Source organism: Dermacentor albipictus, chromosome 2 (assembly GCF_038994185.2).
Source record: "Dermacentor albipictus isolate Rhodes 1998 colony chromosome 2, USDA_Dalb.pri_finalv2, whole genome shotgun sequence".
In the NCBI taxonomy this organism is placed as follows: domain Eukaryota; kingdom Metazoa; phylum Arthropoda; class Arachnida; order Ixodida; family Ixodidae; genus Dermacentor; species Dermacentor albipictus.
This window is the reverse complement of record NC_091822.1, coordinates 32,235,213-32,252,065: the sequence shown is the minus strand read 5'-3', so window position 1 is coordinate 32,252,065 and position 16,853 is coordinate 32,235,213. Positions and strand designations below refer to the sequence as shown.

Below are 16,853 nucleotides of genomic sequence, written 5' to 3'. Positions count from 1 at the left end.
AGATGTGATGCAGAAACGAGCCTTTAAACACAACACGTACATATGGACCGTGTGCGAAATTCATTACGTAATTGATTGATAAAGACTCGATGAATATTTATAAAATTTCGATGTAAAATTTACGCGGCCTGAAAGAATGCATTCGCAGGCGCCTGAATTAGATGGTACCACCATACTAAGGGAGTCTAGGCATTGCGTTGTTTCGGTCTCGTCTGGTCTGCATCTAGTCGTTTGCGCCTGCCATGGAGGAAAGAAAGAAAATAGGAGAGGCCATGACATCACGATTTTGAAGCTGGAAATGCAGCCATGTTGGTGTGCCATCTCCCATTGCACCTCCAATCAGCTCGCCGGAGTTCATAGGCGGGAGCTTTGGGCTTGCATTGCTACGAGCCACCGGTAGCATGTGCTGCCTACGCGCGTCAGAACAGAGCCTACAAAATTTCTCTAATAGTTTTATTGAAGCAGACGTGCTCCTGTGCTTTTCCGTGGCACGTTGAAGACGCCGACGATGACACACGACATGATTACTTGAGTGTTTTTTAGTCACATACCCAAAACACGACTTTCAAGCTTACACACCTCGCGCCGAGGTCAAGTTGACTCGTGAACACAATCTGCTGCGAGAAAGACACGTGCCCAGAAAGCGGGCCTGTGACACGGGCCCGAACGTGGTTCCCATGGCAACGTTGACGTTTGGGGTACAAGTCCTAGTGGTCCGTGGCAAAAATAACACTTGACTTCAGCCATACATTTTCGGATACCTGTCCGTGCTGGCCGGGGCCTCTCCTACGCTTTCCTTCCTGCATGGCGCCTGCGCACCTCCATGTCTGCCCAGCTAGCAGGAGGCCGGCGTCCTGGTGCTTGCCGCTTTTAAGGCATGCGTGGTATGAGGAGCTTCGTCTCTGCAATAACTTATACACATAAAAATATGCAGGTCCCACACACTGTGAGAAACGATGTGTGCAAAGTTTTGTCTGCTGCTAGCGTTCATTAATTTTATTTGTCGGTGTTGTTGAGGGTATACAACAGGCGTGACGTGATGTGAATTGTTACCTTGCCTGCACCACTCGCATTTGTTCTTGCTCCGCTCGACGATTTTGCGAGCCTCCGTCTCCTCAGCATTAAGAGGAAGCTTTAGTTCGGTTCCTCCTATCTAAATACATGTAAAAAGAGAATTCGTTTTCCTCAGCCACCAGTGCATGAAATTTGACAGAGTTTGTTGCATTGAAAAGAAAAGCGTAAACTCTTGTGACTGTTGGTTTCCACTTTTTCATTTACGTCCTCACTATTTCATGAAAGATTGGCAAAACCGAAACTTCTCAAAAAAGGAAACTATCAAGTATACACCTCTGTAACTCCGCAACGAAAAAATGATAATACAATTCCATGAATTGCATCTAATTGTACATCTACTGCGGACAAAATATATATGTTACACATGAATCTCAAGAAATTAGTAATATGGAAATACGGCGTTTCCAGAACCCTTCTAAACAACGTAACAAATTCATATAGGATATCAAATGGCATATAGAATTTGTTCGCTTTTAATGGTCTAATGTATACCGTTTACAGAACCACAATATGTGCTGTTGATGCAGAGTTATGAATTTGTAAACTTGGTACTTCTATTTTTCTAAAACTTCTGAATTTTTGAAAACTCTTGTAACGAAGTTCAGGACCTTAATAGAAATTCCACTTCCAACAGTCCCTTGAATTTAACTTTCTCTCTCAAATGCAGCAAGCGTCATTAAAATTGGTCCCGGGTTATCTCAGAAAAACATTCTTGCGTTTTACATGTATTCGAACAGGTCGCGTCGGAGTTGTGCAGGAGCTAAAGCTTCCACTTAAGTGCACGCTTCGGCGCCATTTTAGGTTGCAGTGTCACAAAGGTGCCCTCTCTCTCTTTATGTCCTCTTTGACATCAACCCCACCTGCTACCTCTACTGTCGTTGCTGTTGCAGGTGAGCATGGAGACAAGCGCGGCAGCTCCTGCACTACATTAGTGTGGCGTCATGCCTAATGACGGCTCCTAGAGGGCACTGTGCACAAGTTATGCGGTGTAAATGTAGCCACGACCTTCTCGGATCGTCTGGCCTTTGTGCCGCACACCTTTCGTGTATTATCGCGATAGCGTTAAGGGCCCCGTGTCACAGAAAATCCGCAGAAATCATCTGAACCAGAACCCGGCAGGCCCTCCACGTGGCTCATGCCTTGTCTTACATTCTTTACATGGTAATTTCTCGGAATTTCGGTAATAATAGCTCACAAACCAAAGCGCAAGCCTTTTACTTTTTATTGCGAAAGCAATACTGCTCGCACTTTCGGCCCATCGGTGGTCGTGGCGCCTCCTTACACAGCTGCGCGTCACGTGACCATGTGACGTCATGCCAGACCAAGAGACGGGGCCCCAGCTCGCGACATCTGTGGTGGAGGCGAAGCTTTGCGCGCCGCTGCTGCGGCCCTACTGAGAGATTGCGCTCGCTGGTGTGACGTCACGCTAGGAGGATAAATGTGTGTGGCTACAGCTCGGCTCCTTGCAGTGGTCGGCGCGCTGCCTTGCGCTATGTCGAATGATGTATAGCCATAAGTTTAACAAAGGGCAACCATGTCCACATCATCAGCCGAACCAAGGCGCAGCCAAGAGTATTGCTTTCGCAATCTTCCAGGCTTAACCAAGCTAAGCCTTCAGCCAATTTTTTTGACATGGCTACGTCTCAATCACATCGCACACGGCCGGCGTTAGTGGCGTGCAGGACAGCAGCAGCAGCAGCGGGGAAGTCGAAAAAAGAGCCAAAGAAAGCTTCGCTTTAATAATTTGATGGCGGGTACACAAGGAAACAGTAGTTATATTCGGACAAAGAAAACGAGCAATGGTGAAAAATAACTCTCATCATAAGGAGGCACCAAACTGAGGCATTGGATAAGAAAGATCACGTGAGTACACGGCGCTTTACCAAGCTTGCGCACATGCAGGGATGCCTTGGCTCCCGTGGACCTCGGCTCAATTTGTTTGTTTCTCTTAGCTGAGCATTGGTGTCAGATATCAAAACGACTCACATGGACAGTGTTTTCAAACGAACCTCGTATTGTCTCACTCGAGTCGGCGTGCGTGTCACCGTTCGGAAAAACTCAAGCCGCACGAAAGTAAAAATCGCTTGTGGGGCTGCGGATTCGAACTAGTGACCTCGGAGTTGCGAGATCAGCACGCTGACCGATTAAGCCCCTGTCGGTTCGTCATACGTGCTTCTTAAAGCGGGTTTTTATATGGACGAAGATGTAGAGGCCGCGCAAGGTTCGAGCCAATCACAGGCGTCTCCTCCCTCTGGATGATAGAAAGGGTGTGATCGCTTGTTCACTCGCCTCACAGCCGCCGTTTCCCGCCGGGTCAGGCCCGGCAGTGAGATGGGGAGACCGCACTTGGTTTACTCAGCCGAAGAGCAGGCTGCGTTGCAGAGACGGCAGCTGGAGCGGGCCGCGCGTGGTGCGTTTGGCCAGAGGACACGCAGCTCTTGGTGAACGCCGCCCGGAACTCGCTCGAGAATGGGGTCGTCGTCGACATGCTGACCTCGCCGTGAGGGAGTGCGAAGCCGAGGCGTTACGACAACGAAGAGCCGCGCATCCCGAGCTTCGCTGCACCCCTCTTCTCAGTCGCAGAACGGCGGTCTATTTAGTTTTGCTGTGAAATTAACCACATGCGCTAAAAATGGGAATCTTTCTGCGTGTGTATGCGCTGAACGCCTAGCCGGAAGCAGCGGTTTCACAAAACTGACGAATGATGTCTTTCTCCTTGGTAGCACAGCACTTTTGGCCTAATAGAAAGACTATAATGATTGCATCCTGTCCCACTTTTTTCACGCCTTTCTCTTTGTCCCCGTTCTTCTGTGCGCCTTTGATATCCATTTCCCTTACCCCAGTTCAGGGTAGCAAACCGGAGGCTTTAACTCTGGTTACCCTGCCTGCTTTTCTCTCCTTTGCATCTATCTCTTTCTGCCGTGACCGTATGTGTGAGTGCTTTCCTGTGGTGTACGCGCAGTTCGCGAACCAGATAGAGCAAAGTCGTGCGTAAACCACGTAATGTCAGTGCGCGTTTTGTGCCAAAGTATTGCTCTATGGCTTCATTGCCATCAAACAAATTTACGCCCAGAGCCCATCACGGAGTTATCGCCGTCAATTCAGATACCATCTGCGCGTTTGATACAGTCTTAGGCATGTAGGGCCCTCTGGGCCGTACTTGTCTGTGACAAAGTAGCCTTGCTGCCTGCGGGATTATCTCACTGAGCTATGCCGAATGCTCGGTTGCGGTAATCGGAAGTTCAAATCCCTCACCCCCATTTTTTTCGTTCTTTTTTTTTAATTTGGCATTGTCCAGTGCACTACATCTGCAGGCTTGGAGTGACGCCTGACACCGGCGAAAGATGCCGACAGCGATTGGGGCTATACTAATCCCGGTACAACCAAATTAGGAAGGCCCACTAAGCTTGAACAAAAGCACTTCCTCGCCAGAACAGGAATTGGCCTCCCTGGTGCAGTATTCGGTCGTAACCTCCCTAACGATATCTACAATTTACCAATGGTCCTGAGTCCCCAGCAGCTGCGGAGCAACTGACCAAGGTGGCAGTCAGACGTGTAACGCAGCAGAGGAATCTAAGATTCTCTGGGTCTGGACAGGCCGCCAATGGAAACTGACCTTTGTAACATTTAACACCCGAACCCTCTCGAATGAGGCTAGCTTAGCAGGACTCTTTGAGGAGTTATCAGGCATTGTTTGGGATATTGTCGGCCTTAGTGAGATTAGAAGAACTGGTGAGGCTTACATATTGCTAAATAACGGCCACGTCCTCTACAATAGAGGTCTCCCTGATAAGTAGCAATACGGGGTAGGATTCCTAATCCATAAGGACATAGCGGGCAACATTGACGAATTCTACAATATTAACGAGGTAGCAGCTGTAGTCGTAATAAAACCTAATAGGAGGTATAGAATAAAGGTAGTACAAGCCTACGCTCCAACACCCAGTCACGACGATGAGGAAGTAGATCAGTTTTATGAAGATGTTGAACTAGCGATGACAAAAGTGCAAACTCTGTATACAGTAGTAATGGGTGACGTCAATGAAAAAGTCGGCGACAAGCAGACGGGTGAACAGGCAATTGGCAACTACGGTGTTGATTCTAAAAACGCTAGAGGGGAGATGCTGGTGAATTCGCCGAAAGGAATAAGCTCAGAATAATAAACACCCTTTTCAGAAACGTCGCAATAGAAAGTGGACCCGGAAAAGCCTAAATGATAAAACAAGAAATGAAACTGATTTGAAACTTTCTGCCGATCAGAGCAGCGTGCAGGATGTAGAAGTGATAGGTAGGGTAAAGTACAGTGATCATAGGTGAATGAGGGCTAGGATTCACCTCAATTTGAGGAGATAAAGAGTAAAATTGGTGAACAAGAAACAGGTCAACCTAGAGGCCGTAAGCCTAAAGGCAGACGAATTCAGACTGGTACTTGCAAACAAATATGCACCCTTAGAACAGAGAGATGAAGATGACACAGACGTAGTAATGAAACCGTAACTAGGCTGGCTCCAGAGGAGTACTTGAAGTAGGGAGAAAGGCACCGAGACAACCAGTAGGCAAGCTCTCCCAAGTAACAAAGGACATAATAAAGGAACGACAAAGATTTAAAGTATCCAACTCAAGAGATAAGATAGAATTCGTGGGGCTGTCAAATCTGATCAACAAGGCGAAAATGAGTGATATTCGAAACTATAACGTGAGAAAGACTGAAGAAGCCGTAAAAGATGGACGCAGCCTGAATTCAGGGAGAAAAAAACTTGGCATAGGACAACCCAGTATGTGTGCACTGAAAAATAAGCAGGGTAATATCATCAGCAATCTCGAAGATATAGTAAAAGAAGCGGAAGAATTCTATACTGACCTGTACGATACCCAGAAGTGTCAGGATACCTCCATTAGAGACGGTAATGAACAGGATACAGAAACACCTCCTATAGCTAGCGATGAGGTTAGAAATGCCTTGCAAGAAACGAAACGAGGGAAAGCGACCGGTGAACTTCGAATAACAGTCGATCTAATCAAATATCGAGGAAACATATTGCTCTAAAAGCTTGCGCCTCTTCATACGAGGTGTCTATCGACTGCAAGGGTCCCAGCAAAGTCGAAGAATGCAAACATGATATTAATCCACAAGAAAAGGAGACGTTAAAGAACTTAAAAATTGTAGCCCCATTAGCTTACTCCCAATATTATATAAAATATCGACCAACATAATTTCCTCTAGAATAACGGCAACTTTAGTCAACTTTAGTGCACTTTAGTCAACCAAGGAAACAGGTGGGCTTCAGGAAGAGATACTCTAGAATCGGTCACATCCATGTCATTAATCAGGTTATCGAGTAATTCGCAGAGTACAATAAGCCTCTCTATATGGCATTTATAGATTACGAATAGACATTTGATTCAGTAGAGAAACGAGCAGTCATAGAAGCATTACCTAATCAAATACAGAACGCTTACGTGAATACCTTGAAAAATATCTGCAGGGGTTCTACAGCTACCTTAATTCTTCACAAGAAAAGCAAGACGATACCTATAAAAAAAGGGGTCAGACGGGGCGACACAATCTCTCTAATGCTATTCACTGCTTGCTTGGAAGAAGTATTGAAGCTACTAAACTGGGAAAGCTTAGGAGTAAGGATCGACCGCGAATATCTCAGTTACCTTCAGTTTGCGGATGACAATGTTCTATTCAGCAACACTGCAGAGGAGTAACAACAAATGATTGAGGACCTTAACACAGAGAGTGTAAGAGTGGGGCTGAAGAGTAATATGCAGAAGACAAAGAGAATGATGAATAGCTGGGCAAGGGAACAAGAGTTCAGGATCGTCAGTCAGCCTCTAGAGTCTGTGAAGGAGTACGTTTACCTCGGTCAACTAATCACAGGGAACCCTGATAATGAGAAGGAAATTCATAGAAGAATAAAAATGGGTTGGATCGCATACGGGAGACATTGTCAGCTGCAAACTGGAAGCTTACCATCATCATTGAAGAGGAAGTGTACAATCAGTGCATTTTACCAGAGCTGACATATGGGGCAGAGACTTCGATAAAGAAGTTTGAGAACAAGTTAAAGACCACGCAAAGATCGATGGAACGAAGAATGCTAGGCATAACTTTAAGAGATAGAAATAGTGTGGCTTGGATCAGAGAGGAAACGGATATAGACGATATTCTAATAGACATTAAGAGAAAAAAAGCACTGGGAACGTCATGTACTGCATAAATTAGATAACTGCTGGACCGTTGGGGTGACAGAATGGGTATCAGGAGAAGGGAAGCGCAGTAGAGGACGGCAGAAGACTAGGTGGTGCGACAAAACGAAGAAATTTGTGGGTGCAAGTTGGAATTAGTTGTCGCAGGACAGATGCAATACGAGATTGCAGGGAGAGGCCTTCATCCTGCAGTGTACATAGGCTGATGATGATGACTCTCATGAGAGTATGGGCTGCAAATGCTCTATGGCCATTTACGTCACTGCTAGAAAAGAGTTGTGAAAGAGCAGTTGCACTTTTGCTAGTGTAGATGCCGCATGTATACTTGTGTAGATGCCGCACGTATGCTATGTATGTGAGTGCGTACTTTGCACGGCCGCGCGCCGTCGCGCGCCACGTATCTTGACAAGAATTTCAGACGGCTCACCTTTTTTCGCGTTTTGTTTTCGCCGCTGCCGCGTTGAAGAGATCGACAAAACTTACTTCGCTCGCTGCTGGTGCCACGCTGGCAGCGTTCTGACAGCGAGGGTAGTAACATAATTATCAAGCGAATGCTTCTGAGTTTATATGGTCAATTAAACTACTATTCCTACTTCGTGTAGCTCTCTACTAATTTGCTGCTACAATCGATGTTTCGCTTTTCTGGCGAAATTGCGGCTTTCTTTAGAGTGAATTTTTATTGCGTCGAATGAAACATCAACAGCGTTAGTTTCTTGATGCGGCCGCTGCACCGCTACATTTAGGTACATAGGTATGTCCAATCTCGTGTTTTATTTACCAGGAAATTCACGTCTACATTATCACATTATTGCCACCTTTTAGGTATATCCGTGCCATCGCAAACGGTACAAGGAAAACTTCTGCGTGAAGTCTACGCTGAAGCCAACGTGGATCCGCGGCGAGTGCTGTATCTTGAAGCTCATGGTACAGGAACTACGGTGGGCGACCCCGTGGAACTTGCTGCCATAAACGATTTCTTCTGCGGGTCAGGACGAGATACTCCGCTCAAGATAGGATCCGTGAAGAGCAATGTCGGCCACGCCGAAGCTGCCTCTGGTGAGGAGATACAAAGTTTTTGTGTTGATTTTTAAGAATGCGAATAATAGGTTAGTAGTCATTACAAGAAGGTCGACGCCCCGTAGGGTAATTACTATTTGAAATCACCGTTTAGTTTACCAGGAGAGCAGATTTTTACTTTCAAGAAAGTGCGTGTACAATATAAGAAATTTCTTGTGTAAATAAACAACCTGAGAAACCAATTGGGCCACCTAATTAACAGCATATGCATCTAAATGCTTCCTAGAAATTGGTTGTGGAAGGATGCTTTCGGAATGAAGAGGAATGTTGACACGTGTACTTGTCTGTCTTTATCAGGCGACACGTTTCACCGACTAACAAATGCTATCGCACAGCGCAGGACGCACCTGCATGTACCGGAAGTTTCTGGAATATAATCGATGCTTTCATCCGCTGTCTGTGACCGAAACTTGTGTAATCTGAGGGCGTGTGTGCGCAAAGCGAATAATGTAGAACGTTGTGGAAGGCACACGGGTCCCAGCTATTGCTCTGGAACATTTGAGGACTGATGTAGAAAAGCCGACGCGCTTGACCCGCTGATCAGATTTTGAAGATCGCCGACTGTGTCCACCGTTGTCGCCGTTCTTTAAATGCAGCCTGGTTTGTGGGAACAGGTTCGCCCAATAAAAGTTAGTTTCGTGTCTCACAGTATTGCTACTGTGTTCTTTATACGTCGCTACCACGTGACAATATGCACAAAAGTTGGCGTCGAATATCAAAATTGTATGCAATAATTATTTGTTAAAACGTTGCAAAAAGTTCAATTTCAGGTTCCATGGTTAACTCAGTGTACGTATACCTTATGTGAATGGACAGTAATCACCACGCATTTAATGATCTGTCAGCTATGTAGCTTAAAATAAAAGAGCATATGAAAAGGCGTGTACATTTGAAGACAATCGAAGTAGAAAAATAAAGGTATGCGAGAACTCTACGTACAATTTACAGTTGTAGTTTTACTGTAAACCAAACCACACAGCCAATACCGATATCATTCATTGTCTGAAGGAGATGCGCATGAACACGAGCATAATTTTACTTAACGCACATGGGAACTGCTTATAAGGAGGCAAACCATTCTTCAGAGAAATCTGCATTACAGATCTGAATGGCGCCTAATAGCCAGATATATTTCGGCAGCTGGCAAGAGCGGGTCAGATAGGCTCGGTTTTTTGTAGTCGCGACCATACGAAAAAAGAAAGCCGCACAAAGTATTGGGTAAATTTCCGTTACATTTAGTTCAAATGACGACATAAGAGAGATAACTCAAGTGAAAGTAGATAAAACAATAAGTGGCACGAAATGGGCTTCTTGGTACATCTTGAATGACACTAGTGGAGTGCTTAGTAAAGACGAGTATAAAAAGGAGGCACGCGGACACACAGGCGATAATTACCACAATGAGGTTTATTTCCTTGAGAGAACCGAACAAAAGTGCCTTCGGATCACGTCACCGGCCACGTGGACCACGTTGCCACCGGGGAACAAGATGACAAGATGAAGAGTACAAGCACAGGCCTGTGTGAATGATGTATTTTCCCTTTTATGAATGTACACTTCCCTGCCAAAGCCTTCGTTAAGGTTAGCAGTAGGTACCAAATAAATAAATAAGTTTAGTTACACACGCGCAAAAAAAATCAGTTCTTTATCGGACAAGGCTAAGGAAGCCTTGTTGATAGAGGAACCGCCGTAACAGTCAATCAACTCATTCTCAATCATTAAACAGACGATTTGACACTTGTTGCTTCCTACTATCTCCGTTTTATCAGAGAGGGGGACATACACACAAGCATGGCAATGCATAGCTAGAAAAACATCTGATGGCGTTCAGTTCATTTCGTAGTTATGCTCCTTAAGCCGTTCATTCACGCACTGTCTCGTTTGCCCAATGTAACAAGGGCCGCACCGCAACCTAATACACTAGGGGACTTCCGCTTTCCACTCAAGGAAATTATTTCTGTGCATCTTCTTGCAACTGTACTTTCTCAGTCACATCAGTTGTCCTACACAAACTACCCAGCTTGCCTAGGTCCTGTGAACGCAACCTGTACATTGTCTCAAGCAGATATCTTCTTGAGATTGTGTAAACCTTGGTGGCTATACAGAACGATGGGTACATTACGGTTCTCTAAAGAAGTCCCAGTGTTCATGTTGCAAACACAAAGAGCAGATTTTTTTGTTTTTTTGTCGGAGGCCCTTTCTGCTACGGACATTACAATAGGCGCTGACTACAGGGAGTCTTCAGGGCACGAGAACCCCCCCCCCCCCCCCCCGAAGCATTCCGAGTGGTCGGGACCGAGCCGCCAACACCCCGGCCATTCCGAAGCCTCATCCCTCCCCCCCCCCCCCCCCACCTACCGCCTAGAGTGTCATTACCAGAGTTTTGTTACCCACATCTTTTGAGGTTCATTTAAGTTGCCTAGGCCCATTCACTTAAATTTTCTTGTGGCTTAAAGCTTACTATGTCATTATTGGTGCGGGCGTGCATCCCTTTTAATTCCTACTTTCGCTTTATATCTGCAAATCCTGACAATAGAAGGACAAGCTCATCAATAGAAGCACCAGTGGCGTTTAGCTCATCCGTATTCTTTCACATAAACATTTTTTTTTCAATTTTCCACTCTGAAGACAGTGCGCAGACACAATATATTTAAACATTTACACACGACAGAGTTTATTACGTTTTTAAAGAGAAGGATGTTGCGAACTAACGATTATTTCGTATAGTGCGGATAGCCTACGCCTAGAGAAGGAATATGTTGCTGTATGTTCACCTCGCTTCTAATTGCTTTGCTTGCTTTATGACCCTGGAAAAGGCCTGCACACGGCAGTGACCCCTGCGGCAAAGTGTTTTATCAACGGCGTGTGAAATCCACGTTAATGATATGTGTCTCAGTATTGCTTCTCTTTCCATTAGGCAATGCTTTTACCTCAGAAAAAAAATTTCAACGACGATTACGGTACTCCTTAATGCGAAATTTGAGCGCAGAGCTATAGATGCTTTAATTTCGCGATATATTGGCTGGTGCGGACAATGTGTTTTGTGCGGCATATTGCGAACACAGTGAAGAGTGGCGCAAGTGCCCCGCTAATCAGGAAATAGCGAACGGGAGCGCGTGGGTTACGACGCGGGGGCGCGACTCACAACAGCCGCCACAGAGAGACCTCCGCTCATGCAGCGCTTTGTTTCTGTATAGGTATGAGTCGATGCGCTCGCCGCATGTCATCGGTGAACAGACGACGGCGCTTAGATGACGCGCTACTCTGGCACCTTCTCGTAGCGGCTCTCACCGCACAGCCCGTCTTGTGCGGCTCAACGCTTTTCATCTCACCTGTTCAACGTGCTCTCCTCCTCAGCTTTCAGCCTCACGCTTTGTTGTAGCCTCCTCCTCGAATTTCCTCCTTACGCTCTCTTCGATATCGTCACCTTTCATCCGCCGCTGCGCTCCGCGTTTGTTCTTTCATCTTTCGCTGTGCTCGTTTGCTTGGTTACTAGGGACGCCGACGCTCAACGCACGAACGGGTGCCTAAGAGCTGCGCTGTAGAACTCTCCTATTAATTTGCATTTATTAGTGATGGTAAGATTGCGCTTGCATGCAGAGGTCATAAATATAGAATGTTCAAACTAACTTTAGCCAGAGTTCAAGTATACGCGAATGACACGTAGCTCGGCAGAACCAAGGTAATGTTTGCCGTTGTTTGGAGATACATGACTTGTTCATTCCGCCTGATGAGATAATTAGTCTTAACTAATTATTCAATTAACTTCTCAAATATTGTAATTAGATGAAAAGTGTCGATCAGAAAAATATAGGGCGACGTTAAAAACGCCCGACACAACTCTCTATTGCTCAATACGTGCTACATAAAATTGTTCCCGAGCGGGAAAGAAGCCCGCAAATGCAAGCTAAAGTGCTGTGTGACTGAGCGCTCGAGGCACGTTATATATATATATAGATATATATATATATATATATATATATATATATATATATATATATATATATATAGGCACCATATATATCTTAGGCACCCGTTGTGTGTGTGTGTGTGTGTGTGTGTGTGTGTGTGTGTTTGTTTGTTTGTGTGTAGCTGGTATGGGAAGCCTGGTGCCCCCCCTCCCCCCAACAAAATGAAAGCTGTACACCTGCGTTGCACTAACACGCCAGGTGGTAACAACACGTTAAAAGCCGTGAAACTTGCTCGCTGAATTTGGCTGCACACTGAATTCCATGACTTAAGTGCGTTGTTAAAACGCATCTTAGTGACACTACGTTTTACCATTTTATAATGGTTACAATGAAATGCTAAAAGCGTTTTATTGGCACTGCGTGTAAAACAACAGGCGTAATGATCAGCGCACACTAATTTCCCTTCTAGGAGCCTACTTGTTCCATTAACATGCATTTTGACAGTGAGAACAAAGGGGCAAAGACAGTTACGCATAACAAATACGATGCCATCACACACTTTCTGGAAACGCTCAGAGGGGCAATCCACAAACCCAATAAATCGTCTAAATACCTAAATATTTTGCAAGAAATTGCAGAAGGATTCAAAGCGAAGGGACAGGCCACGATCATACTTTGCTGGAAACAAATCGTTTAGAACGGAAGTAAGGCAGCAGCCAATAAAGACTCCATTCTTTTGTAACAGAGGTATGTTATTTCATTGAAGGAAGGTCGAACACATATAAAAGTTAAGCATCTGAAGAAAACCAGCAGCGCAGACACCAGCCTCACAAGAAAATTTTATGGCTCCGTATTCATCAATGCATTCCTCGACACGACGTAACATTTCATCATGTGGCAAAGAATAGTCACATCGCAAGGGAGTCTGTCACATCTACCAGATATGTCTTCAGGCCAACGGCTGCATGGGCCTTTACGAATTTAGTTACTTGATCACAATTATTTACCAGAAATGGATGTTTGATTTCAAACCGTCTTAACATGTCATTGTACGGGGTGTTTAAGCGAACACTTTCAAGAATGCTTGAAGGTTGCCTGTGGCAGATAGCACAATTCTAGTTCATGAGGTGGTCTACTAGAAGCAGCTCACGCTACGTGCACAAATATATTAAACTGTATAACCGAATGAATAGCAAAATTCCCTGACTATATTTTAAACTAATTACCCTATGGTCCTTCTAGATATATACAAAGCCCAGCCCTGGAGTGCCGAACCACTTGGAACGAATTCTCAGGATGACAGTTTCGAGATGTTATTCCTCAAACTTTGCGGAGAAGTGCACTGGCGTTCCAATTCATTTGTGCTTGTATGCATAAAATGACGTTTTGTTAAGAAAGTAACTGCAACGCCAGTGCATTTCTCCACAAAGTTCGGGAATTAACATGTCGAAACTCTTGTCATCCTCAGAATTCGTTCCAAAAGGATGTGCCTTCCGAACTCCACGCTAGAATTCGTAAGCGGCAATGTTGGCCATAATGTAATTAGTGATAAAGTTAGTTAGTAATTTTTGTTAATTAGTCCATTCTGCATTTCAATTTTTTTCCAAGTGATGTCCACCTCTTCGAGCAGAGCAGCTCAGGAACTAGAATTATGCTATCTGCCACAGGTAACTTTTAAAATTTTTGAAAATGTTCGTTTAAAGAACCGGTATATGACGCTACTTTTCCCACGTGCCTGTCTCCGAAACGACGTCCCTGAATGGGTCCCCTTTTTGTGCGGTATGCCTCTAAAATATACATCTAATGGCATGCTTGCACACATTTAGATTTTTTTGCGCAATTTATCAAAAACTAGGCTGTTGCAAAGTTCAACCGGACGAGCTTGCACTTCATTAAAAAGTATCTGACCTACCCTCATTAGGGACAGCCGACACAGTCTCGTTAACCTTTCTATAGGTCCTTCGCGTGAAAATAGAGCAAAAGCGTCAGCTTCATCTCCTGAAAATTAAAAAAAAGACACAGAGGGATAATTAAGATAGAACAAAACACGCTTCACAGGAAGACGGCAGGATGGAGGCTCATACCGTTGCAGAACATTCACTCCGTGACAATTGAGGTTGTTTGCGCCCTCCTCAGGAACCCGCTTGGAAACTTGACATACAATAGAAATAAGCTCAGCATTTGTCTTTTTAGAGCCTATCCCAAGCATTGGTCTGAGTTCTAGGACGCGGCACACGTAGCCTGGAATGCTAAAGCTTTAAGCGACGGGGACCCTGCTGTTAACCATTCGCTGGTATTTGGCAGTAAAGTTCCGCAAATGTCGAAGCTGTACATTCCAGAGGTGCTCACTCGCTTGATCATCAAGGCACCGAAACTGGTTAACCTTAGAGGAAGCGACTTCAGATAAACAATAAGCTGCCGCCATTGGGAGCACAAACCACAACTTCCGCATTGCGCCTACTTGCTTCCCCAATTAAGCTACTGTGAAGGCCGTCCTCCAGTGCACTTTTCAAAGTATTGGCCCACAGGATTAGCCATGGGAATATTAGCCAACGCTGCGCAAGGCTAAGGAGGTGGATATGGATCGGCCTAACAAAACGATAGGTCATTAGAAACGGGTCATGTGTTCTTGTAAACTTGCTGATTTAATTTTCTACTTCATTGTTAAAGTGTTTGCTGTTACATGACAATAACCATGGCAAGTGTTTGCCCTATGACTACTCCAGTATTATGACATGAGCGAAAAAGCACAATATCTTTCCTTTTGATTCAATCGTTTTCACAAGCTTGCATCGGCTGATAATTTGTAGACCCTATTGTGAAGTTTGTTTCTTTTACTCTCATGTATATCAACTCCCCTTGAGGGTCTTCCAATTATTGCACCATTCCACTTCCAGGAATTTGTTCTGTGGCTAAAGTTATTCTGGCCATGGAGACTGGCACTATCGCTGGAAACCTACACTTCACTGAGCCAAACCCCAAGATTCCATCCTTGTTTGATGGCAGCCTCGAAGTCGTTGATAAGCCGACAGCCTTTCCAGGTGGCGTGGTTGGGGTCAATTCATTTGGCTTTGGTGGTGCCAATGCGCATGTTATTCTGGAAGCGAAACCAGGGCCACACGTGGACGATATTCTACGGGAAAAGCCGGAGCTGCCTAGACTTGTTCTTTTGGCTGGAAGAAGCAGGGAGTCACTTGCGGTAAGTTCTTGTTCGGCGAATGACCTTCAAAGAAACATGTACTCTCTTCCGTGACCTGACAGATGGAAATACTGCCGGTTATAGATTCCGTCATACCAAAGAAACAAAATGGAGTCTCCTGTCTAGTAATAGGAAGAACAGTCTCAATTTCGGAGTGGAACTTCATTCGAATGGGTTGATTTAGAATATCGATAAGGCGGCAAGACGGGACAACAGACCGCATGAAATGTGAGTTCGGTGTGTCTAGAAGAATGTCAACATTGAAATTTCCTCGCGGCACATTGCCACATGAATGGTGGCAACGTAGCAAATCAAGGTTTCTGGAAAATCTAGAGAAAGAAACGTAATGTCCATCAGTAGTCGGGTATATGTTGACAATAAATAAATGCCTTGTTTCGGAGACAAGGACTTCGTAAACATTGGTAATTCTATAAAGCTATCAATAACCACTTCCATAAGTATTTGTCCAATAACAGCGATACTCCACTACCACGTCTTCTGGTCCAGTGCAAATAAGAAGTATCGTATGAAAGCAAGTTTATAATGCCTAAATTACGAGTATACCAAGTTTCTGGCAACATCATAAAATAAAGTCAAAGTAGAAATGCGAAAACAAGTGATCGAGCTCAGGTGCCCTATTGGCAGCGAAGTGAAAGTTCAGGTAAAAACATTTCAATCAGTTATGGTGATATTCCTGGGCAGTGACAAGATTTTCTGGCTTGCGCTACTGGATATTCATCGTGAAGACAGGTTTCACTGGCAGTCTTGGCAACTATAATCTACCGACCTGTCAACTGTACGAAGATCTTCGATTGACTTTGCATGTATAACGGACGTGTCAGTGTTCATCCGAAACCGAATTCCGCCACTTTTATGCCACACAAAATAAAAGCCTAACGTTCGCGTCTACCCGCGAGCCGCGGTATAGCGATGCTGTGCTTCCTTTGGTAAGATTTTAAGAAAGGAAGCTATCATCTTTCGAGGCTCTCCATTTTTCTTGCCTCTTAAGCCAGATTTCCCATATTTTTTCAACCTTGAAGTGAGTTACGACTCTTGGGATCTTATTTCATATTGGCGGCATCCTGTGTATTGAGGCATCGCTATGTTCTGCGAATTTAGGAGTGTCCAGAACACGTGCGTTCTCGTTGACTTTAGTCATGAGAATTTCATTGAGAATTACAGGACTGTCGTGAAAACCTACTTCATCGTACTGCTTCGCCATCCCAGCTCATCTATTTCTTGCTAAAGCCCCGACAGAAAGTTTCCATAATTTGGCGTCTGCATTCTAGCTACGCGCCATGTATTTCATCGGCATTTTGCATCTTGTTGCGGAAGACTTAGTCGTATTTGTCTGAGAGCAGCTCAACGAATGCTTC

General features: G+C 44.9%; 1 protein-coding gene across 1 annotated transcript in view; it reads left to right on the top strand.

Annotated features, from left to right (window-relative positions):
* Positions 1-16,853, top strand: part of LOC135916602 (fatty acid synthase-like) — a 291,000-nt gene that overhangs the window by 149,484 nt on the left and 124,663 nt on the right. Inside the window, exons 6-7 of the mRNA XM_070532796.1 lie at positions 8,113-8,346; positions 15,176-15,477. Coding sequence (XP_070388897.1) covers positions 8,113-8,346; positions 15,176-15,477 — 536 coding nt within the window. The remainder of the gene's footprint in view (positions 1-8,112; positions 8,347-15,175; positions 15,478-16,853) is intronic.